Consider the following 24,568-nt stretch of genomic DNA (forward strand, 5'->3'; position numbering starts at 1 on the left):
CATCTAAAAGGAACTCCTGTTTTATCATTTACTTTTAAATAATGTTAACTTTTTTTAATACCAGGTACGCAAAAATACACATTCCAATTATTGCATCAGTGTCTGAGCATCAACCTACAACTTGGGTATCTTTCTTCTTTGATCTACATATTCTTGTGTGTACCTTCCCAGCAGGCCTGTGGTTCTGCATTAAAAATATCAACGATGAAAGAGTATTTGGTAAGAGATTTTTAATAAATACTTTGATTTATTTATTTTTGTTGAGATTATCACTGCACTTTAAAGTTTTGTTTTTCTTTGCTTGACTCTATGCATATTTAAGATAAACTTTCCTCTCTTACTTTGCATAAGTGCTTAACCAAGAAAAATTCAGTGAATTTGCATTATATATACTCTAATTATTAACTTTTCATTTTGGACTAGTATATAAATTTTTCATTCAATTTATTGTTTTCTGAGAGGTTAATGTAATTATAGTCTGTGGCTGAGAATTGGAAATAACTGTTGACAGAATAGACTTGACTTTATTTTCTCAGTTAAATCCAATCAAGTAGGAAGAAGTTTGCAGGGGCATCCATGATCCAAATTTCAGTGCAAAAGTACATTTTGTAATGGAATATGAATCACCTTTAAGTAACACCCTCTTGACTAATTTGTGTAATTTCCAACTTACAAGACTTAGATATACAAACTATTTTAAAGCCAGTGTTTAGGATCTGACATTCAAAATATAAATGGACAAAGTAAACAGATACCAAACACTTTTATGTAATTCAGTCATCACAAGAAGTATGCTGTGGCTGTTTTGTATTTGATAAAACCTGAAACTGAAAAAGCTTTGTAATATGCACAGGGTCACATAAGCAAATAGTTTGTGCAAGTATGGGTCCTGGACCATTAGAGACACTCAAAAGTTACTGTTCCAGAGTGAAGTCAGGAGAGATAAAATAGCATCTGCATAGGTTCTAACCAAAGGATGACACACCTTCTTTTCTGGTTTCTATAGGTCACTGGACTCTGGATAAGGCCATGTTAATATTGCATCATTCAAAAAGATTTTAGCTTAGACGTATTGCCCACTCATGACTTAGCAGTCCCAATCCTAGGTATATACCCAAGAGAAGTAAGTGCGTGTGTCCCATAAAGGACATGTTTAAGAGTATATACATAGCAACTTTATCCATAATAGCCCCGAATTAGAAACATTCCAAAGGTTATCAGCAGTAGGATAAAGAGATTTTTATGTATTTGTACAGTAGAATACAACACAACAATTAATAAAAGAATAGCATGGGTAATTAAAAGAAACCAGTACAAAAGAGAACATTTTTATATAATTTCATTACTATGAAGTTTAAGAATAAGGAAAACTAAATTATTGCTTTAAAAGTCCAAATAGTGATTACCTTTTTGGACTTTCAAGGTAAAAAAGGGTGGGGGGTGAGGGGAGCAGTTATTGACTGGGAAGAGGCATGAGGGATTCTCCTGAGGAGGTATACAGATGTTCTGTATTTCGATATGGGTGGTAATTACATAGGTGTGTGCGTATATAAAAATCCATTGAGATAAACAATATGGTATAATAAATGTATTTTTTAGTCAGGAAAAAAATGTGAATTAGCTTCAAATGAGATAGGCACTCAAATGACTCATTAACTTTGTAAAGTCATATAGCCTCTAGCCAGAAATGATAGAGCCTTTCCTTGTGGTGAGCACATTATCTGGAAAGCTTTGACTATTGGAAATCACTTCCAATTTTTTTTTTTTTTAAGTTTCTTGGCAATAACTTTATAAGTTCCTCCTTTGGTAATAAATTATATTCTTCTCATCCCATTCTTACTTTAAAGCAGGCTTTATGCCAGATACTGGCACAGACTTTTCATAGACTTTGATTCTATAAAACTTACTGTGCCTAATAATACAATTCACCAAACATGTTTTCATCTGTCAGTTAACGTATTTTTCTAATATGTGATGCTGTTGACAAATAATTGTCTCATTCCCCATAGTAGCTATAATTAAACTTGAAACATGATATGCTTCTCTAAACTGTTGATATGCAGTGTTTATTGTGTCAACACTAGTTATAATTTCTAAATATGACTTTTAAATTGGTTAGCATTATCAATTTAAAAACAATTAGGGCTTCCCTGATGGCACAGTGGTTAAGAATACGCCTGCCAATGCAGGGGACACGGGTTTGAGCCATGGTCTAGGAAGATCCCACATGCCGTGGAGCAACTAAGCCCATGCTCCACAACTACTGAGCCCACGTGCCACAACTACTGAAGCACACGCACCTAGAGCCTGTGCTCTGCAGCAAGAGAAGCCAACGCAGTGAGAAGCCTGTGCACTGCAACAAAGAGTAGCCCCGGCTCGCCACAACTAGAGAAAGCCTGCATGCAACAACAAAGACCAAACACAGCCAAAAACAAAATAAATAAAATAAATTTATTTTTTTTTAAAAGTTCCTCTTTAAGTAAATAAATAAAACAGCCCTTTTATGAGATGTTTGTCTGTTTTTAGATTTTGTTTTAAACAGTTTTAAATAGTCAGTGGAGTTTCCAGGGACCCTTTTCTCTTCTGAAGTGTTACGAGAGAACTTGTCTTTGCAGTTGCTCTGTATGCCATCAGTGCTGTCTACTTTGCTGGCGTGATGGTGCGGCTGATGTTGACCTTGACTCCAGTCGTCTGTATGCTGTCTGCAATTGCATTCTCAAATGTTTTTGAGCATTATTTGGGGGATGACATGAAAAGGGAAAACCCACCTGTGGAGGACAGCAGTGATGAGGATGACAAGAGAAACCCAGGAAATTTGTATGATAAGGTGGGAAATCTAAAGTAAGGCCTTTAAAATTTTTACGTGTTTTATTTTTCCACCACAGTAAGAACTTATATATATTATGAAGGGTGATTAAACAAGAATTTAGGCAAACTATGACATTCTAGTTGGTCTTTACTGCTTGCCTCAAATTTTGAATCCTGGTTGGTCTTTTCACTCAGAAAGCTGGTGCTCTACTAAATTACATAAAATTTAGCGCTATAAATCCTTCTGAAACAATGTGCAAAGTGCTTATCCTTGAGGTCCATATTCACTGTAAACTTTAAAAATATTTGGTTGACTGAATAGTAATTCACGAGGGGAATAAGTGCCTTAAAAAAAAAGTCTCCAGTTCGTTAGCACTAGGTGGCTGGCCCATATAATAATGTAATTCACTTTTAACTTCTCAGCTAACAGAGCAGGATTATATTTGGTGCAAGTGTGGAAAAGACTCAGAATCAGAGCACTTGTCTTGGATGACATAGTAAACTTTATTAACTAGATTTTTAAGTAGCAATAAGCAATGAAGAGCTTCGCAGTATACGTATTAATTTTGAAATTTTCTTTCTTTACTATGATAGGTCCAGTATTATTCATGCAGATTAGTGCTAATAAGGCACATACCTGCTTTTGTGTTTGTTATGTTTTGTTTTGTGGTTTCTTAATAACTAGCCTTGCAATTTAGAACCTCTGACTGTTCTGTTCTCTGTTCGGTGAGGTTTTTGTTTTGTTTTCAAAAATGTAATCTTGATTTTAACAAGTCTGTTGGTTTGGGGTTTGGAAATTAGAAAACTGATTCTGATAATGCAGTTTTTTCCTATACTAAAATCCTACATGGTCTGGATTATAGCTGGATATTGCTGTTTTCACGGTGAGGAATTCAGATTTTTTATAAGAAAAGGTGGCCAGCATGAGACCATTTGGTTATCTCCTTTGTATTTACATAAAACATAAGGACAGTTGAGTTTGAAAGCAGCTTCTTACTGGAGATTTTTTACTCTGCAATCTGCTCCTGGATTGGGTTTAGTTCCAGGAAGCCTTCTCATTCACATTTGACTTTGGAATTCACCTTGATAATTTTTAGAAAATGTTGTATGACCCACACGAGAATTCCTGATGGTTATACATTTTCCTTCTGAAAGAATTAAATTGATAGATAACATTCTCCCAACCTTCTCCCTTTTGAGTGTCTTAATGAAAGCAAGTCAAATGATGAATTTGTCTCATCAGTTTTATTTGCATTTTCAGGCAGGTAAAGTGAGGAAGCATGTAACTGAACAGGAAAAAACTGAAGAGGGATTAGGTCCCAATATAAAAAGCATTGTTACCATGTTGATGCTGATGCTGTTGATGATGTTTGCAGTCCACTGTACCTGGGTCACAAGCAATGCCTACTCCAGCCCAAGTGTGGTCCTGGCCTCTTACAATCATGACGGGTAAGAAGACAACTTGACTACAAGAGGATTTTATACCTACCCTTTTTTCCTGTCTCAAAAGATAGAATTCAAAGATGTTTGTGAGGCTCTGCATTTGAATCTGCTGTGCTTTTCTTGTGACCTTTCCCCTGCCCGTCCCCTTTGGTAGAAGTAGGTAATAATCATTGTATTTCATGCTCTTTTCCAAAATATCTTTGCATATATAACACACACATTAGTCTTTCTCAAAGTGTTGTGCTTGGACACAGAGCATCATCATTACCAGGAAATCCTTTTGAAATGTAAATTCTTGACCCCACCTCAGTGTGTGAATGAGAAACCTGGGGGTGAGACTCAGTGATCTGTGGTTTAATAAGCCCCCCTGGTGATTCTGATACAGCTACAGTTTAAGAACAGCTGGTTTATGTACTGCAACCCCGCATTCCCACTCCAGCTTCTGCTTCACTTGGGTGCTCATTAGACTTGCCGAGTATCAGGCTCCACACCAGAACTACTAAACCAGAATTTGCTTTTTTACAAGATGGCCTGGTGGTTTGTATGCATATTAAAGTCTAAGAAGCACTAGTCTAGCTCTTCATTGATTTTTTTTTTTTTTCTCCCTGCCATGGAGGCTTTTAACTACCATCCTTAAAATATGAAATTACTTAGTGGCCTGGCACCTCAAGGTTTTAAGTTACCATCTTCACACTTCTAAGATATCATTTTAAAGAATATTGTGATTGTTTTCAGCACCAGGAATATCTTAGATGATTTTAGAGAAGCTTACTTTTGGCTGAGGCAAAATACAGATGAACATGCCCGAGTGATGTCTTGGTGGGATTATGGCTATCAAATAGCTGGGATGGCTAATAGAACTACTTTGGTGGATAATAACACCTGGAATAACAGCCACATAGCACTGGTAAGAATTTGATCAACAAAAGATCAAAAGTTACAAACCTTTATTCACTACTTAGCAATCAGACTTCACTTGTGATTAAGTAGGAAAAATGTGGGTGAAAGTACTCTTTGCTTGCTGAATTTTGAACATACTTCTCTACATATTTATTCAATAAAGTGAGTTCAAGGTATGCTTATTTTGGTTTTAAGAATAGAATTTAAGTATCATTCAGAATTGTAGGCTGTTTGCTGGAGAGTAGGCAAAATCTGAAACTTAAAATATTTGTCTTGTATTTTCCATTTCATAAGTTAAGAAAAGTATTTGCAAATATGTAAAACAAATGCACTGTGTTTTATAGGCATGCAAATTATGTTCGCTCTAGCTATTAAATAACTAATTTACGTTAATTAAAGTAATCACCTCTCTGTTCTTTAAAGATTTTAAATAGATAACTGGGCATTAGCCAAATGCATTCTCTTTGTATTAGTGTTGTAACTAATCATTAGATGTTTAGTAAACTGAAGAGAAGAATGTATTTGTGCTAGCTAGATGGATGGTCATCCTCGGCCTGAGGTTATGAGAAGTTCTGCTTCTTTTAAGCTTGCCTGCTTTCATATTAAAATGTTAATTTCATGAGACCTAATTATTAGCAAAATATTAGAGCATGTATTTCTGATTTTGACATTTCTGCTATAATTGGTTGTAGTAAGTGAGGTGCTTATAAATCTCAGTAAATCTGTTGAATTCATAGCAAATCATTCTTATAAAAAGAATTCCATGTAAATCAAACTCTTGAGATGCATTCCATCTTAAAGTAAAAATGTGCGTCCATTTTTATTTTTAGTGTATTTTGGGACTAAGTACACACATTCTCATTTTTTATTCTGTAGGTGGGAAAAGCCATGTCTTCAAATGAAACAGCAGCCTATAAAATCATGAGGAGTCTGGATGTAGATTATGTTTTGGTTATTTTTGGAGGGGTTATTGGGTATTCTGGTGATGATATCAACAAATTTCTCTGGATGGTTAGGATAGCTGAAGGGGAACATCCAAAAGACATTCGGGTAAGAAACTAGGTCATTCTCGGTGTGAAAGACAGCTCCCAGTAGCCCTCTTACCTTGTTAATTGCATTGTGTTTGTTTTCATTATCCTATCCCCCAAATTAGTTCTTCAGTCTGACTTTACTGTTTATTAAAGATACCATAAGCATTTTCCCAGGTTTAAAACTTTGGAAACTCATACCTGGTACTTCCATTCTCCCCTACAAAGCAATCCCTTGTCAAAATTCTTGCCTTTACTCCTTACAGCCTGTCACTTCTGCCCGTTCCTTCCATTTTCATTGCTTCCGCTCTGGCATTGACCCCTATGCTCGTAAACCTGAAATAGGACAGTAGCCATGAACTTGCTATCTTTGCCTTAGTCTTGTTCCCTCTCCCAGTCTAACATGACATGGATCATGTAACTTTCCAGCTTTTTTTTTTTTTTAATTTTTTTTAAGCCTTCATTAGTTTAAGGAAAGGGGCCTTGAAACCAGACAGACATGAGTTGGAACTAAACCCTGCTGCTGTCAGCTTGGTGCTATGGGCAAGTTGTTTTTCAGCCAGTCAGCATTATATGCTTTGAGCACTAGGTCTTGTTCTAGGTTCTAGTGTTATAATTGTGATTACGGCTGTTTTAGTTGATCACTGACAGATGCCAGGAATAATTCATTTGTACTGCTGTTATGAGAATTTATAGTAACACAGATGAAGCCTCAGCCTAGTGGCTGGTTTGAAATAATTATAATGATGATTGAAATAATGAAGCAGTGGTATGAAATCCAAACGCTTTAGCTCAGAATGCACAACCCCTTAATACTTCACTTTCCTTTGCTGGCCTCTTGTCCTTCTATCACCTTTTTCCACTCTGTCGATCTACTCTAGCCCATGAAACTTGCCGCATGGTTTCTTTCCTTGGCTCATCTGACACACGTGTTTATACTGTTTTCTTCTTGGAGTACCTTCCCTACCACAGATTAGTCCCCTCTCCAGAAGCCCTTCTCTGGTGCATTATCAGATCACATCCAGCCTGGTTTGTAGGTAGATTCTGTTGTATCTCTCCCACTCAGCTGTGAGCTCAGAGAGGTTGGGCACCCAGCACTGTGGTTTACGTGGTGAAGGCACAAAAGATGAGAGTAAGATTCACGGCTGATCCAGAATAAAAGAACCTTTTGGGACAATGTATGAATATGTTTTACGTGACAGGAATGAAGTCGAGTAAAGCCCCAGATTTCTTGTTTAAATGTAAATGTTGTGACATTTCCCCTTAACTACGATTAATAAACAGTATTACCTTGTGTTAAATTGGTCTTAATTTAATCCTCCTAGTATATAATTTTCATTTGTGCATTTGCTTTAGCAGTGTTAAAACTGACGTGGTAGATCCAGATATATGCTTTGAACCATTTATATAGAGAAAAATCCTAAATTCCTATGCTTTGTGAATAGGTAATTTACACATTCACATGGTTCAAAAAATAAAATATAAAGGGATATACAGTAAAAGTTTACACCCTCCACCCCAAGAAAAGGAAAAGAAAAAAGTCCATGGTAGTCTCTTACTATTTTCTTATGATTCTTATTGAAGCAGATAACTAGTAGCAAAATATACACCTTGTTCTTGCTTTTTTTACTTCACAATATATTATGGAGATCTTATGGGGATGCTTCTTCATTCCTTTTTTTTTTTATATCTGCATAGTGTCTTCCATTGTGTGTGTGCACCATGATTCATTTAACCTGTCCCTGTTAATGGACATTTAGGTTGATTCCAGTTTTTTAATCTCATAAACAGTGGTGCGATAAATAACTTTGTACACTCATCATTTTGCCCACGTGTAAGTATCTCTGTAGGATAAATTCCTAGATGAAGAATTTCTATCGATGGTGTCAGATTAGCCCTCTTAGAGGTTAATTCATAAATTTGATGAACTCCCAATAAAAATTCCTACAGAAGTTTTCTAAACATTCCCCTCTGAACTAAAGAACTGATTTTAAAAGTTCATATGGAAAAATAAAGAACAAATTTAGTTGGCCTACCTGATATTAAATCATGGTATTGGTACCTTTTTTTTTTCTTAAATTATTGAGGTTTTATTATAACATGGTTTAAAATCTGGTAGAATTAATTAATAATCGCCCTCCCTCACTCTAACAGACTATTGTTCTTTTTCTCTGTGTTTTGGATACTCTTGTTTATTTCCTATAAATGATTTCTATACTGAGCTTTAAAAAACACCCATGATAGTTTTGTGGGTTTTTTAAGAGATGACATTAAATTTATAAATTCGTCTTCTGATACTATGTTTTTTTGAGATGTAACTAAATATGGCTTTATGAAGATACCTCAAAAGTTAGTTCTTATGGGGAAATGAAAAGGGGAACCTGTAGCTTTGAATTGGTTATATTAAACTGGCACAAACTTCTGGATTCTTTCCTGTAGGAAAGTGACTATTTCACCCCACAAGGAGAATTCCGTGTAGACAAAGCAGGATCCCCTACTTTGTTGAATTGCCTTATGTATAAAATGTCATACTACAGATTTGGAGAAATGCAGGTTAGTTACATCAATTTTTCTATAATCTTTATTCAAAGGAATATTAAGTAGCCTTGTTTGACTCGAAAAAACAGGATAATGATGTTTTGGTTGCGCTGTAAAGAAAAATGTGCTCATCTAAAGATTCTTTTCTCTATTTAATTTCTGAAACTTGTATGTAAAAAACGAGGAAATATTTTTTAGATCGAAGATTTCCTTCCAAAATTGTTAATTGACATAGGCTCAAATCCATTCTTTGCTTGCCATCTCACTTTTCGACTTCATGCTTTTGGAAGACCAGGGAGAGGTCTTCCAGCTGGGAAGCAGTGTGATCTTAAGTAGTTTAACTTCACTGCCTAGTGGGGGAAAGCCTGAAATTAAAGAGATGAATTATTTAGTCACTTCATATATTCACTGTTTCCCTGTTCTCCATTACCACAGAGAGCTAGGACTCTCTGGGTCAGAGTTTTCCCAGAAAATTGGAATGATATGGTACAAAAGATTAAGAGTCGACAAAAATGAGTGAATGGGCAAAGAGGCATCGTGGCAAAAAGAACAGATAATGGACTGTCACAACACCTGGGTTCCAGATCTGGCTCTGTCAGGTCACATAACCCTTGGACAAGTCACATTCTCTCTCGACTTGTTTTTTTCCTTGTCTGTGTATAATGGGGGTTGGACTGATGGCTTCTGTGATTCTTCATAGCTCTCAGATTGCATGACTGTCATACCAAGTTATACCTTCATACTAAGGTTACATCAATGGCAGAGGAAAAATTGCTTGTTTAATTTTATACAAATACCAGGGATCGAGATAATGTTTCAGCATTATTCGCTTGGAATTACTCTACAGGTGACTCTGAAAAAACAGACGAAACTTTTACTACCAGATTTAGGTTTTTGTTTGTGTTTTCTTTGAAGGCCACTGCCTGGTCTCTAAACTCATGCTAAAAAAGAAGCAACTTAAGCCATAATAATTAGCTACCTCAGAAAATGGGTGAAAGATTAGTTTCTCTGTTCACTAATGAGAGCATTGAAGGACTTTTTTTTTCTGTCACGTTTATCAAGAGCTCCAAGCCATGCCTGTAGCATGCATTCATTTTGATGCCTTTCCCTACTCGAGAATAATATGTTTAAGACATGAAGTATATAACTTTGCTCTTGTATAGATGTGCAATAACAAGTTATTCTCGCACTGGAGGAGATTTGGTTTTTGGATTTATTTTTAAGTTGAACTCATTTAAGTTCTGTGTGGCAACATACAGACTTAGTCTGAGAATTTCTTAAAATCTTCTCCCGTCCCTCCATTTTTTCCTCCTTTCATTCTTGGTTAATCTTCCCATGGTTTGGCTTGTCTGACTTCCTTTGTAGTTCCCAATTTCAGGTTGGTTAGCATCACTGCTTTACTTGTGCATTGATTTAACAAGTAATGCTGGTGAGATAGAGCCACACTGAATAAGGTAAAGTCATCATGCAGCTTACATCCTGTTGGAGGATATAGGTAATTTTAAAGATAAATAAAAACCTTAGCAGCAAACACTGTAGAGTAAAAGAATAAGGAATCAGTGGAGGAGACTTCGCAACCATCAATCTCAAGAAAATATTTTCCTGAAGGGATGGTATTTGGGCTGAGACCAAAGGATAGAAAGGGGACCAGCCATGCAAAATCACTGAATGAAGAACTTCGAGGTTGAAAGAGTAGATAGTATAGTGCAAGGCCCTGGGGCAGAAAAGCAGGCCCTTCTGTGTGTTTTCTCTGAATACGTGTAAGAAGGGCTTTAATGGATTTTATCTTGCTATTTTGGTTTTTTTATGCCTGTGGGCTGTTCATCCACTCTAAGGGTTCATTGAAACTCTAATTCTGATGTATTTAGTTTCTCTCTTGCAGAGTTTTTCCTATCTGGTTAGCAACATATAAGAACTGTTACAATATATTGCTCTGATTGTGTTTTCCTAGTTTAAAAGGAGAAAGTTTTACTCTGCTGCTAACATTTACTACCTTTTAATATTGCAAGCTTTCCAATATGGTTAACATCCAATACTAATGTCACTTTTGCAGTTGGATTTCCGTACACCCCCAGGTTTTGATCGAACACGTAATGCTGAGATTGGAAACAAGGACATTAAATTCAAGCATTTGGAGGAGGCCTTTACATCAGAGCACTGGCTTGTAAGGATATATAAAGTGAAAGCACCTGATAACAGGGAGACACTAGACCACAAACCTCGAGTAACCAACATTTTCCCAAAACAGAAGTATTTGTCAAAGAAGGTGGGTGCCAAATGAAGTCATGTTTATGAAAGGGTAACTCCATATATACACTAGTATGTATAAAAGGAATAACTAATAAGAACCTGCTGTATAAAAAAATAAATAAAATTCAAAAAAAAGAAAAAAAGGGTAACTCAAGATTGGTTGGTTTGACTGATAAATAATTACTGAAAATTGCGAATAAATTTTCATTTGCCAGATGAATAAAGACCAAGGCTTATATACAAAGTAGATATAAAGCCAACCTGCTGAGGGCAGTCCTTGCAAACTGAGCACTTCAGGTACCCCAAGCAGCAACTGTTCTGGATAGTTCTCGATAGGGAAGAGTGGTTATCAGTGAACCAAGCTAAGATTTTCCAGAGGCATTCTGGCTTTAGCTTGTGCCACTCCCATTAGTAAGACGTGTTTGTAAAGTGAGATGTGTCTGTGGCTTCTGAACCTTTGTGAAAGTAAAAATGCCAAACAGGTAATAACAGTTGTGATTCGTTCATCATCTTTGGGTCAAAGCAAATTTATATAGCATTTTCATGTTCCGTTCTAGTACGATGTTACTATATTATTCATTGAATAAAAAATAAACTTGAGTTGGTTTGAGTCTTGAATGAAAAAAAATCATTTATCTTAAGATAATTATTTTTAAATGTAATTGTCATGACAAAGCTTGTAGGTAGAATTATGATGAGACTATTGGCAGTCCTTTTGTAATAAATATTTAATAAGATATGAAGTCTTCTATTGGAGGTCATTATGGCTCACTTAAGCCAAATAGATATAATCTTTGCTATAAAAGCTACTGAAAAATGAGTATTTATATGGTTTGCCCTCTGTGGGAGATGGAAAATAATGAGCAGTTAGAAGAAATATTAAGATTGTATTTTAAGGTACTACCCTTATAATATTAATTGTTATTAGACTGATCTCAGTCTTAAATCTTGAAAGATACTTAGGTTTACATTGCTCAGATAAGTTATTTTAAATCATTGAAGGAATTGTCTTATCCCTTTGTATTACTTAAAATATACTACAGATATATTCAGAATACAGATCATTTCAATTTGTACTATAAAGTGCTGAATATTAACTGTATGGTATGTAAATAGAAACTTTAACTGAATACTTTCTGTGCCAGGAATAGGTTACCATATCTAGACTAACGTATTTAAATAAGTCACAGAGATCAAGTGATCTGGTGTCTCATAGGCACGTGGTAGGAGAAACTGATGAGTCACATCAGCGCAGAAGTCAGAACAAATGCTGCCAGTCTGAAGGCAGTCACTCCTAAGACATCGCCCAGTTATGAAAACAAGGCATTGAACTTGCTGTATAACTGTTGATAGTGAAGTTTCTTAATCTGACCTCTTTGTCTTCTCATCATTTCCCCCAAATAAGTGAATGGATAAATAAAAATCCATCTGTCTTGTATGCCAAAAACATATTCTATTAGCCAACTACCTGGATCTAGTATTTCTGGTTTCCATGGCTTTATACAGTTTTGTACTAGCAGGAATGCTTTTTATTTGTTTTGCTTTCCTCTCTCCAGCCCATTTTTTATTTTGGGGGTTGAAGGGGGTGTGAGTGAGGACAGCAGCCACTTCCTGCCACTGCCAAGCTGACATGGCTGAGACACTGGGAATTGTAGTCCAGGGCTGCATGGCTCACCTGCTCCTAGAGAGAAAACACCCTGAGGACCTAGATACATACGTGCAGAGACCTGGGGCATTTTACAGGATCTCATAGAAAAGGTTTCAAGTTAGAAATAATGTAGGTGATGATGATAAAGAAACCAACTCCTTGGCCTGGTTTGAATTTTTACAGATTGTGCCCTCTGAAATTCTTTACTTTTTGCCCTAATAAAATAAGTTAATAATAAGGTAACATATATCATGGGCAAGTTAGCAATAGCTAATTTTTGTGACCTTAAGAAGGATTGCATTCTGCCTTGTATTTTTGTCACTGTTAGAAAAAAATTATCAATTGTTTTAAACTGAACATCATAATATAGGTACACGACATAGCATTTGCCAGAGTTTCTGAAACCTCCAAAAGTTGTATTTAAATGTGAGAATTGAATTGAGGGGTCAATCTCCTGAGTCTTGACCTGCTGCTAACCCAGTGCTTTGACTGACGCCTGAAAGTACTAATTTCCAAGAAATTTGCTTTTTTCAGTATCTGTGAATATGTCAGATTGTCAGATCCATGTCCTATATTGATTTATCTTTGTGAGACTCTAAAATAGCAAACATTTTTGCAGTAATTTCTACCACCACATTTGTAGTAATTTATTTCTTACACCACAGACATCAGTTGACAGTATTTTAAGTGGAATCCTGAAGTGTTAAGAAAAATGAAAAATACCTTAGTTTTTTAAAGACCTGTGATGCTCAAGGAATGTTATGGGTTGTTTTTTCTTGGTGTTTGGGTTTTGTTTTAATATTTAGGTGCTTATTTTCCTACTAAATTGGAGAACGTGCCAAGTGACCTTGTTTCTCTGTATCTTTGTAGATAGGTACACACTCATCCTCCTTTTTTACAGAGAAGAAAACCGGGGCTCCAGAAGTTACTAAGTTAATTTGTATTTCTGACACAGCTAATTCTTGGAAACTAAACTAGGAGCACCATTAACATTTTCTGAATCCTTAGTCTAGTTACATATTCTGTCATGCCTGGAAATGTGAGTAATTATTACACCTGAGCATTTAGTGGTTGAGAGGGGAGATGGGGATTCATTCACTTCATGGTGAGGAATGTATGACAGGCATTTGAGGACTGCTGTGGTCGTCCTTCATCTTAAAGGTGAGGACCTAGTCCAGTTCATCTTGGATCTCAGCATCCTTGGCATAGAGCAGTTCATGATGCTCATTGACTGTTTCAAGGAGTCCAGCCCTAGGAAGATCTGAGGGATTATAAAGACAGTCTTCATCATTCTGCAGTAAACCATGTGTGTATCTGTAGTTTTAATCCGTAGGGAACCTGCACTAACACCATGTGTTCTGTTTTCTTTTTAGACTGCGAAAAGGAAGCGTGGCTACATTAAGAATAAACTAGTTTTTAAGAAAGGCAAGAAAATATCTAAGAAGACTGTTTAAATATACTGTTCTGGTTCCTAACTTGAAGCAGATGTCCTTGTGAGAACCGGTCTTTGCCTTTAGCTCATGTCATGTTTCACAGCGACGGAGGGTACAGAACCATCACTGGAACCATCGCTGGTCCAGGTTAATGTACAAAACTTTCTGGCAATGCCTGATTTAAAAAATAAAATTGGCTTACTGAGAACAGCTGTTTTTGATTTGTAATGTGAAGCAAGACAGAGCACTGCTGTAAATGTCTAACAGCAGATTTTTTTTTTTACTGGTACATGTTATCCTTCAAATCTGAGAATTTGGACTAATGGCACCAAAGAACCCTCTAATTTGGTCCCTGGCACATGCATACTTGTCAATGTTTTTATTCTTTTACAAGATTTTATTTGAATTACCCAGATAGCAATACGTAAAATACGAATGACAAAATGTGATGCAAGCTTCTTGAACCAGTAAACTAGTACGGTCTGAGAAAGAGGTATTAGAAAAATAATTATACTTCCTTGAGCTATATTTATTTTCATGTTTCTCCAGTGCAAAGAATGTTTCATCAAATGTACATTTTCTATTGCTTACTGTTTGCTCTGAGAAGAAGCTGCTGTTTCAAAGATGGACCTGTAACTAATCGATTCAAATAGTTTTTTTTTTTTTTTTTATGTTGAAACGTTATTGCTGCTGTTAGCAGTTGTTTTCACCAGGTACTTACAGAGCAGATCTCATACGTTGTTCATTCAAGGGCTAAATTTATATCCTTTGGAAATCATGGCAACTGCACGGGATGTTGCTAATTACCAGGATGGGGTTTGGTATCTTAGTCCTGAGGTTAGCACTTTGTTTACATGCAAAAGATTAAGGAAGAAACCCTTAAAGTGGACAGATAGCCAAAGTTCATTTTGTGTGATTCTTCAAAATGACAAAGGATTTGTAAAGTTCGCCTGGATTTCTCTTTTATAACAGTTTCATCCGTCACAGTGATTTTGTCCTCTGCTACATATTTTGTTAATCCCTTAGGCATTTGATGAAACACTCTTTAATGCTATATGCATTTTCTTATTTTTATTAAAAATGTGACAGTTGTCCAAAAAATGCACTAAAATATAAATGGAGATTGAACATGTTCACTTTCCGTCTCATAGGCAACTTTATATAGACTTGAAAATTTTCTCCTGTTTAGTAAAAGTGAAAGAGAAAGGGTTTTTCCTGCCACAGGATATCTTTTTTTTATATAAACAAGTATAATTTACACCACTGCTTTTGGTGGAAAAGTGCAGAATAGTATGTAACTTTTATGAAGAAAAGTGTAATTTACAATATTCATTGAGAATGTTACTGCTGATTTTTTCTTTTCCAAAGTGTAGAATATTCTTTGATTTATAGAATCCATTTTTGACCCAGATGATGGTTCTTTTACATACCAATAAAATGGTTGAACCTTTTCACAATAAAAGTGTAACTAAATCTGGATTTCTGATACCTTGTCATTTGGAGGATTTTATTTTACTTTGTTGCTTTAAAATTCAGTGCAGAGAAGTTGTTGACTGTAGGGAAAATAAAGTTAATTCAAATTTTGTGTTAAGTGTTGTCTTTTATACATCTTTTATTTTTGAAAGGACTAACAGTATTGAACACATACTTCCTTCTTGTTCACTTTTACAAAGGTTTTAGAGAACACGTGTAGGAAAAGTGCTAGATTAGTTCAACTTAGGTCTAAGGTCTAAGTTGAACTAATCTATTATTTATTTTGCCTTCCTTTCCACCCCAGAGTGAAAATTTCATTTTGACTTTTTATGGGTGAGTGAGGGGAAGACACCTAGCCAAATAAGAATTTAATCTCCATGTAAATGAGGCTAGGACTCTAACAAAAAAGCCCTGCTCTGTAAGTTCCGATATTTAATCAGCCAAGTCTTGTATAATTTTCTCATTAAGAGCAGGAATGATCTCTCACCTTTTCCAGTTTTAGGGAACCCCATTTTGGTTCAGTGGATTGCCTCAGCAAAAACTATATTGTAACCACACTTGAGATTTTACTGTAGCAGAAAAGTGAAATTATAGACAGTAAAACAGCTTTTATTTTTATTCCACATCTTAGAATTGAACAAGCTGAGTGCTTTGTAGTATAAATAAGGCAGTGAGGCAGCAAGTCCAAAGATAAAGTTTATTTTTCAAACGTAATGTGTTTATCTACTTACTTGAGTTTGCATTTGTAGAGTTTTAACTTTGAGTCCCCAGGCCATGACCAAAAGGCCAGAGAACTAGATGGTGTAAAAGCAGCCTATAGGGTATTATCGTTTCCATAGCTTAAGGTCATAAGATGATGAAATCTGGAGCCTCTGCACACTTTTTTAAAATGGTAGTAAAATATATAACATAAAATTTACCATCTTAACCATTTTAAAGATGTACAGTTCAGTAGTGTTGAGTACATTCACGTTGTTGTGCAACCCTCTCCGAATTTCCTCCTTTGGAATGGGTGCTGCTGGATGTTGTGGGTGCTGTCAGACCCCCTGCCTTGTTACCCAGGCCTCACTGAGGTAGGTGGAGTCATGAATGAATGTAGAAACAGCTGTCTGTTAGAAATGGCAGGTGTCTGAAATGAAAAGGTAATCCTTCTTTTGGTGTGAGGTGTGACACCGGGAAGACAAAAATGTACATCTTAGCAAATTACCACAAGACAAGCAACTTTGTAACCACAACTCAGATCAAGAGAACAACACTGCCAGGACTCCAGAAGCTTCCTCATGCTCCCACTTGGTCACCGGCCTGTCCTACTTGCCCCTCTAGGAGGTAATCAGTCTCCTGGGTTTTACAGTAATTTCTGTTTCTAAACATATTTAATTGTACATGTTCTTTGAAGAATAAAATGGAATCAAAGTATGTATTTTTTTATATAGCTGCTTTTGCTTAGCTTTTATGAAATTCCAAATGTTGCATGCAGCTGTAGATTTATTTTCATTGAGGTATATAGTATTCCTGTGTGTGTGTATCTCACACACACACACACCATTCTATTGATAGATATTTGTGTTGTTTCCAGTTGGAGGATATTACAAGTTAAAGCTATAGGAATTTTCTTTTACACCTCACATGGAGCTTACATGCACACATTTTAGTGGGTATTTACCTAATAAAGTAGAATTGCTGGGTAGGGTATGAAGGTTCTTGTTACTCCCACATCCTAATCAGCCCTTGTCAGGCTTTTTAATGTTGCCTTTATGGTGGGTGAATGATGGTTTTCCATTGTGGTTTAGTTTGCCATTTCCAGGTTGCTAATGAGGTTGGTCATTTGGCAATCCCCTTTTTATGAGGATTTGGTTTTTTTTTTTTTAATTGTATTAGTAGGAGTTGTTTACATATCCTGTATATAACCTCTTCATCATTTGTGTTGCAAACTGCCTAGGAATTCATTATTTTACTGTTGTATTTTTCAGTCTTCCATGTGACTGTAGCTTTCTGTGTACCCTGTTTAATAATGTTTTCCTAATCTGTGGTGTGAAGATAGTCTCTTGTATTCTCTTCCAGGAAATATATTGTTTTATCTTTTATATTTAGGTTTGCAGTCTGCCCGGAATTCATTTGTTGAGTACAGTGTGAATTGTTTGGGTTTTGTTTTGGGTTCATTAGGTTTTTGGTTGTTTTTTTTCCATATGCAAATCTAATTGTGCACCATTTATTGAAAAGACTGTCCTTTTCCTAAAGTTCTGCAGTTCTCCTTTTGCAGTAAATCCATACATGAATCTATTTCTGGGCTGTATGTTATATTCCATAGATTTCTTACCTTTTTGTATTGATTTAATGTCCTTTAAGATAATATGGTAATGTCTCCCATCCCCACCTTCTCAGACTTTGCTTGGTTATTTCTGGCCCTTTGTTTCTCCATATAAATTTTAGAACCAGTTTATTAAATAACACCAAAAAAAGAAAAAAAAGAAAAACCTTGTTGGGCTCTTGACTGGGCATTAGGCATTGAAATTATAGATGAATTTAGGAAAAATTAACACCTTTGACATACTGAGTCTTCTGTCTGTGAACATGGAATATCCTTCAATTTATATAGGTCTGGGTCATCTTTAATGTCTGCATTGTAGTTTTTCAATAGGTCTTGCACATTTTCATAAGTTTTATTACAAGGTATATTTTTTGATACATACTGTCTATATTATAAACTTATTTTCCAGTTGTCAGTTATAGAACATTCGGTTTTATATGTTGTACTGAACAACCTGTTAAACTCATCCTAATAATTCAGATTATTATAAACATATGCCATCATAATTAGGGAATAATGGCAGTTTTATTTCTCCTTTTCTGGTGGTTATACATTTGATTTTCTTGCCTTTGCTGCACTGGTCGGGATATCCAGCATAGTACTGCATAGAAAAGGTAACATGTTTGTCTTGCTCCTGTCTCACACAGAAAGTTTTCAATATTTTTCCTTTAAATATGTTTACTGTAGTTTTCTTTAGGTATCTTTGATCGGATTGAGTACATACCTGTCCCAATTTCCTGAGTTATCATGAATGAGTGCTGTTTTATCAGGTGATTTTTTTCCTTTGTTTATTAAGATGATTCTGATTTTTCTCCTTTATTCTGTTAATAGTGAATTACAGAGACTTTGTGTTTACATTGTTGAACTAAATTTGCATTCCTGGAATAATTATTTCTGGTTTTCTTTTTTCTTGTTGCATCCCTATTTCTGTCTCTCTCATTACCTTGCTTCTCATTTTCCTTTAGTTTTTTATCAAAGACCAGCTTATGGCTTTGTTGACATTTTCTACAGTGTGTTTTTATTTCATTAGTGTTAATTTACTTCTCTTTGCTTGCAAGAGAGTTGTTTTTTTTACCTTAATGTGATACATGAATTTAGTTATAAATTTACTCCAATCATAGTCTGTTTCATTCTCCCAAGTTTTGATGTGAACTGTCATTGAGTTTAATGCATAATTTGTGTACTTTCTTTGAACCATGGGTTATATAGATGTACATTTCTTGATTTTCAAATATGGTGGTTTTTTAGTTATCCTTTTATTACCAGTTTCTACCTTAATTGTATTGTAATCAGATACTCTGATTTTAATCCTTTGAAGTTGTTTGCAATTTGCTCTGTGGTCCAAAGTGTTTGTGTGTAAAATCTTCCTGAAGCTTGTTCTGTTATTTTCTGAGAAGGATGTATTGAAATTGTATACTGTTACAGGTTTGCCTATACTTCTTTGAACTGTTGATTTTTTTTTGTTTGAACCCAGATTATTAGGTGTATATATATTTAGAACTTTTATTGGTAAATTGAAGCTTCAATTTTTTTGGAAATATCAGGATTTATTTTCAGTAATGCTTTTTGTTAAAGCCTATTTTGTCTGATTAGTAAGTAATATATCAACTTTCTTAAGATGTTTGCATGATGTATCTTTTTAATCCTTGTAGTGTACCCTATTTTGGATTTGTTGGGCTTTCAGCTTGTAGCTTGTTGGTTTTCGTCATTTTTTCTAAGTTCCCAAATCATCTCTTTAAATCTTGTTTCTGCCCCACATGCTCTTTGCTCTCCAAGACTCCAATTGAACATAGTTAATTAAGCCTTCTTTATTGGCTCTCTCCTTTTGCCTCTCCATTCTGTGTATTTTCTCGACACAGCTCTCTCATCAGTTATGGCTAATCTGTTCTTAAACCCATCCATTGAGTTCTTTTTACTTATTGTTTTTCAATTTTGGAGTTTATCTTTTTTACCATGCCAAATCTGCTGTTTCTTTTTATGGTTTACAGCTGACCCACTGACAGTCCTTTATTTAACACAATGAGCATAGTTATTTTAAAGTGTGTTTGATAATCCACTAACTCAGCTCTTGTGGGTTTTGTTTCTGGTGTGTGTTTCCTCCTAATGTGTGGAGGAGAGAGGGGGCAGATTGTGTGCTCTGGACACATATTTAAGAAATTGTTTAAGTAAGTTTAGGCCTAGGATATTTTCCTTTCTAGAAGATTTTGTTTCTGCTAGGTACCTAGTGAAACTAGCAAGCCAGAGTCACATTAATCGAATTTAAGGGATGCTATATGATACACAGAGCTAGCCTGCCATCGCTGTGAGGGCTGGTTCATTATTTCTAGGCTGAAACCCTGCCAGGACTTCATCCATATGCAGGTTTCAATACCAACATTTGTCCTCCTAGTTCTGCAAGGTTACTGAAATTGCAGTTCGGTCTCTGCCAATTTCCAGGGGAAAATGGCTTCAAATGCCAAGCGTTTCTCTCAGGATTTGCATCTTCTCCTGGGTTCTAGCGTGGTGATAATGTCTTGGTTCTGTGAAGTCTTAAAACAGGTGTTATTTCTTGTCCAGCTTTACTACTTGTCCTTAGCTAAAGAGTTGGTCCAAACTCCCCCAGTCCACTACTGTCAGAAGTTGAATATTAGAAACAAAGTTACCTGTGGTCTTTTGGATCCTAAAACAGATATAGTATTTGTTTCTTAACATTTTCACCTCTGTCTTGCTGTGTAACAGCTAGACTTTGGCCATCCAAATTTTGTGCATCCCATAGTCACAATCTCAGTATTTTATTTACTTGGAGAATATGGAATATTCTTGGAGAGCCGTCTTATTTTAAAATCCTGGTGACAGGTTGATTAGAATACCAAGTGTCTGCTTTTGTTGAATTGGATTTCAGTGAAAGCTGAAGCTAATGAGATTGAATGAAAACTCAAGATCAAGTTGCAGCCAGACTGACTGACAACAGTGCATTGTAACCTCAGCACACTATCATAATTATTCAAACAAGCCAGATAAATAGATGAAACATCATCTCTCTCTTCTAACAAAACTAGACTAACATGAATCAGAGCTCAGGCTTGTATCCTGCTGAAGGAAAAAATAATACTTTGTATCTTTTAATATATATTATATATAAACATATAATCTATGTTTTTTTTTAATGTTTTTATGGCCCTAGCTATTTATGAGGAAGGTGGGCACTAGTCAAGCTTCTGTCACCTCCCTTCTGCCAGGAATATGAAAAACACACTTGTCAGTGGGCAAACCTCCCATTTCGTATCATCTTTGGTCTACACAGAATTAACTTTTAGGTCTGTAAGCTGTTGATTTAATTTTTGTGTATGATGAGGTGTGAGTTTTATATATCCAGTTGGGCCAACACCATTTGTAGAAAAGACCTATTTCTCCCATTTAATTGGCCTTTGTAGAAAATAAACTGACCAAAATTCTCTTATTTTGTTTCATCCATCTGTGTGTGTCCTCAACACCAATATCACACTGATTAACTGTAGCTTTTCAGTAAGTCTTGAACTCAACTCGGGTAATGTGAGTTCTACACCTTTGTTCAGTGACTTTTAATATTTACCCTGAGACCACAGGCATACACTGGGTATCTTGGGCAAACGAGGATGTGTTGTCACCCAACCTGCAGCTGACATAGGATTACTATCCAGACTGGGTAAAGAACGCTTAGGAAAAAACACAGATGATTTTGATTAGTCCTTAACCGAAGAAACCAAATAGGAAATAAATATATGAAAAGGAACATACCCACCAGGGTTAGCTAAAATGTGCAAATACGTGAGGATGTACAAAAACGTGTATATTGCTGGTGAGAACTTAACTGCTCAGCATTAGCTGATGCAAGTGAAGATGCATATCCCCATGTCCCAGCAATTCTAAGTCTGTCAGAAGTAGCTAAGATAAACATTGATAGCAGTATGTTCATATAATGGAATAGTATTGAAGGAAAAAGAAAGAATGAACTACATTCATAAGGAATAACACTGGTGATCTTAAAAACAATTTGAGTTAAAAAGCCAGACCAAAGGATATATAACATGATTCCAGTTATATACAGTTCAAAAACAGGCAACTATGTATCATTTAGGGATGTATACATAGTGTTAAAGCTATAAAGCAAACCAGGCTGTGATTCACCCACAAATTTGGATTAATGGTCAACTTTGTGGGGGTAGAGGGAGGATAATGGGGAATTTGACTAGGAACATGTAAGAACGTTTTGGAGTGATGATAGCAATGTTTCTTTGGAGTTGGATTGTGGTTACATGTGTCTGCTTCTACTGTAAAATAATTCATTACACTGCATGCTAGATTTTTGCACTGTGCTTATACCACACACGTGAGAGCAAGGTTGCAGACTAGGAAGCTCCAGGCCATCATTCCTTCATGGAAACACTCAAAATAACAAACTAGAGACTGGCTAGAATACCATTATAAGGGCTCTGGAAAACAATCACTGGTCTACAGCACTGATCGAATGCCCAATCAAGAAGAAGTCACATTAAAAATAGTATGAAATCTCACAGTGCTTTTCCCTTGGCCCCACCTCTCCACAGTGGCATGGTTGAGAGAAAGCAGCAGCCCAGCTCTCAATGACCTCTCCTAAATAGGAGGGAACAAAGCAGAACTCACCTGCAAAATTCTGATGTGTCTAGGGCTGCCTGAAGGGAAAAAAAAAAAACTTTTCGCCTAACTTAGTCTCAGGGAAAAGTAGTATAGCTGGGGAAAGCTACAGAAAGAGGGAAGCACTGCTCATAAAATTAAAACAAAAAATGTTTAAATTTGTATGGAGACACAAAAGACCCCGAATAGCCAAAGCAATCTTGAGAAAGAAAAATGGAGCTGGAGGAATCAGGCTCCCTGACTTCAGACTATACTACAAAGCTAGTCATCAAAAACAGTATGGTACTGGCACAAAAACACAAATATAAATGGAACAGAATAGAAAGCCCAGAAATAAACCCATGCATCTATGGTCAATTAATCTACGACAAAGGAGGCAAGGCTACACAATGACAGTCTCTCTATTAAATGGTGCTGGGAAAACTGGACAGCTACATGTAAAACAATAAAATTAGAACATTCTTTAACAAACACCATACACAAAAATAAACTCAAAATGGATTAAAGCTCTAAATGTAAGAAAGACCTGATACTATACAACTGAGAGGAAAACATAGGAAGAACACTCTGACATAAATCGCAACAATATCTTTTTCAAGCCATCTCCTAGAGTAATGGAAATAAAAACAACAATAAACAAATGGGACCTAATTAAACTCGAAAGCTTTTGCACAGCAAAGGAAGCCATAAACAAAACGAAAAGACAACACCCAGAATGGGAGAAAATACTTGAAAATGATGTGAGATTAATCTCCAAAATCTACAAACAGCCCATGCAGCTCAATATCAACAAAACAACACAATCAAAAAATGGGCAAAAGACCTAAATAGACACTTCTGCATAGAAGACATACAGATGGCCAAGAGGCACATGAAAATATACTCAACATCGCTAATTATTAGAGAAATGCAAATCAAAACTACAATATCCCCTCACACCAGTCAGAATGGCCATCATCAAAAAGTCTACAAACAATAAATGCTGAAGAGAATGTGGAGAAAAGGGAACCTTCCTACAGTGTTGGTGGGAATGTAAATTGGAACAACCACTATGGAGAAGAAGGTTCCTCAAAAAACTAAAAACAGAGTTGCCATATGATCCAGCAATCCCACTCCTGGTCATATATCCAGAGAAAACTCTAATTCAAAAAGATACATGCACCCCAATGTTCATAAAGAAGATGTGGTATACAATGGAATACTACTCAGCCATAAAAAAGAATGAAATAATGCCATTTGCAGCAACATGGATGGACCTGGAGATGATCATACTAAGCGAAGGAAGCCAGAAAAAGACAAATATCATATGATACCGCTTATATGAAAAACATAAATGAACTTCTGTATGAAACAGATTCACAGACTTAGAAAACAAAATTATGGTTACCAAAGGGAAGAAGCAGGGGGGATAAATTGGGAGTTTGGGATTGACAGATACACACTACTATATTTAGAAGGGATGACCACCGGGGACCTACTTCACAGCAAAGGAACTCTGCTAGATGTTGTATAGTAATCTAGATGGGAAAAGAATTTGAAAAGGAATAGATATATGTATAACTGAATCACTTTGCTGTACACCTGAAACTAACACAACATTATTAATCAACTAAACTCCAATTAAAACGAAGAAGAAGAAGGCTGCAGGGAGACTACAGACCTGGAGATGCCTGGGCAAGAAATTATGGATAGAGGAACAAGAGAATATCTAAGGTCCTGAGAAGAAGCTGAAGGGAAACTCGCTGAAGAATTAAGATATGTAAAAAATAGTCATGTGTAAGGGGGGATCAAAAAACGGCACACAGCCCCAGGCAAGACACATGTCCAGAAAAGACCTGAGAGGAACTGAAGCCTCCACGCTGGGCTGATCCCAAGGCTCAGACACCTTGCACATCAGTGAAGGTCTTCCCTGGGGTGCAGCAATGAAAACACTGGGAGAGATGGTTATTTTTTCAAATGCCTGATGTCCAACAAAATATCACAAGGCATACAAAAACAAAAAAACAAAAACATGGCCCATGCAGAGGAAGAAAATAATGTAACAGCAACTGTCCTTAAGAAATAGGCATCAGATGTATTAGACAAAAACTTTAAACCAACTGTCTTA

The 24,568-nt window shown here is 36.0% G+C and overlaps 1 protein-coding gene across 2 annotated transcripts in view; it reads left to right on the forward strand.

Annotated features, from left to right (window-relative positions):
• The window catches only part of STT3B (STT3 oligosaccharyltransferase complex catalytic subunit B), a 98,785-nt gene extending 83,146 nt beyond the window's left edge, over nucleotides 1-15,639 (forward strand). For both annotated transcript variants that reach the window (XM_024743453.1, XM_024743452.1), the window contains 8 exons: nucleotides 65-219; nucleotides 2,616-2,827; nucleotides 4,070-4,257; nucleotides 4,987-5,158; nucleotides 6,028-6,201; nucleotides 8,619-8,732; nucleotides 10,771-10,983; nucleotides 13,989-15,639. In XM_024743453.1, the coding sequence (XP_024599221.1) occupies nucleotides 65-219; nucleotides 2,616-2,827; nucleotides 4,070-4,257; nucleotides 4,987-5,158; nucleotides 6,028-6,201; nucleotides 8,619-8,732; nucleotides 10,771-10,983; nucleotides 13,989-14,069 (1,309 nt within the window). In that variant the 3' untranslated portion in view covers nucleotides 14,070-15,639. The remainder of the gene's footprint in view (nucleotides 1-64; nucleotides 220-2,615; nucleotides 2,828-4,069; nucleotides 4,258-4,986; nucleotides 5,159-6,027; nucleotides 6,202-8,618; nucleotides 8,733-10,770; nucleotides 10,984-13,988) is intronic.
• The last annotated feature ends 8,929 nt before the right edge of the window (nucleotides 15,640-24,568 follow it).

This window comes from Neophocaena asiaeorientalis, unplaced genomic scaffold, assembly GCF_003031525.2.
Source record: "Neophocaena asiaeorientalis asiaeorientalis breed wild unplaced genomic scaffold, Neophocaena_asiaeorientalis_V1.1 scaffold332, whole genome shotgun sequence".
Taxonomy (NCBI): domain Eukaryota; kingdom Metazoa; phylum Chordata; class Mammalia; order Artiodactyla; family Phocoenidae; genus Neophocaena; species Neophocaena asiaeorientalis.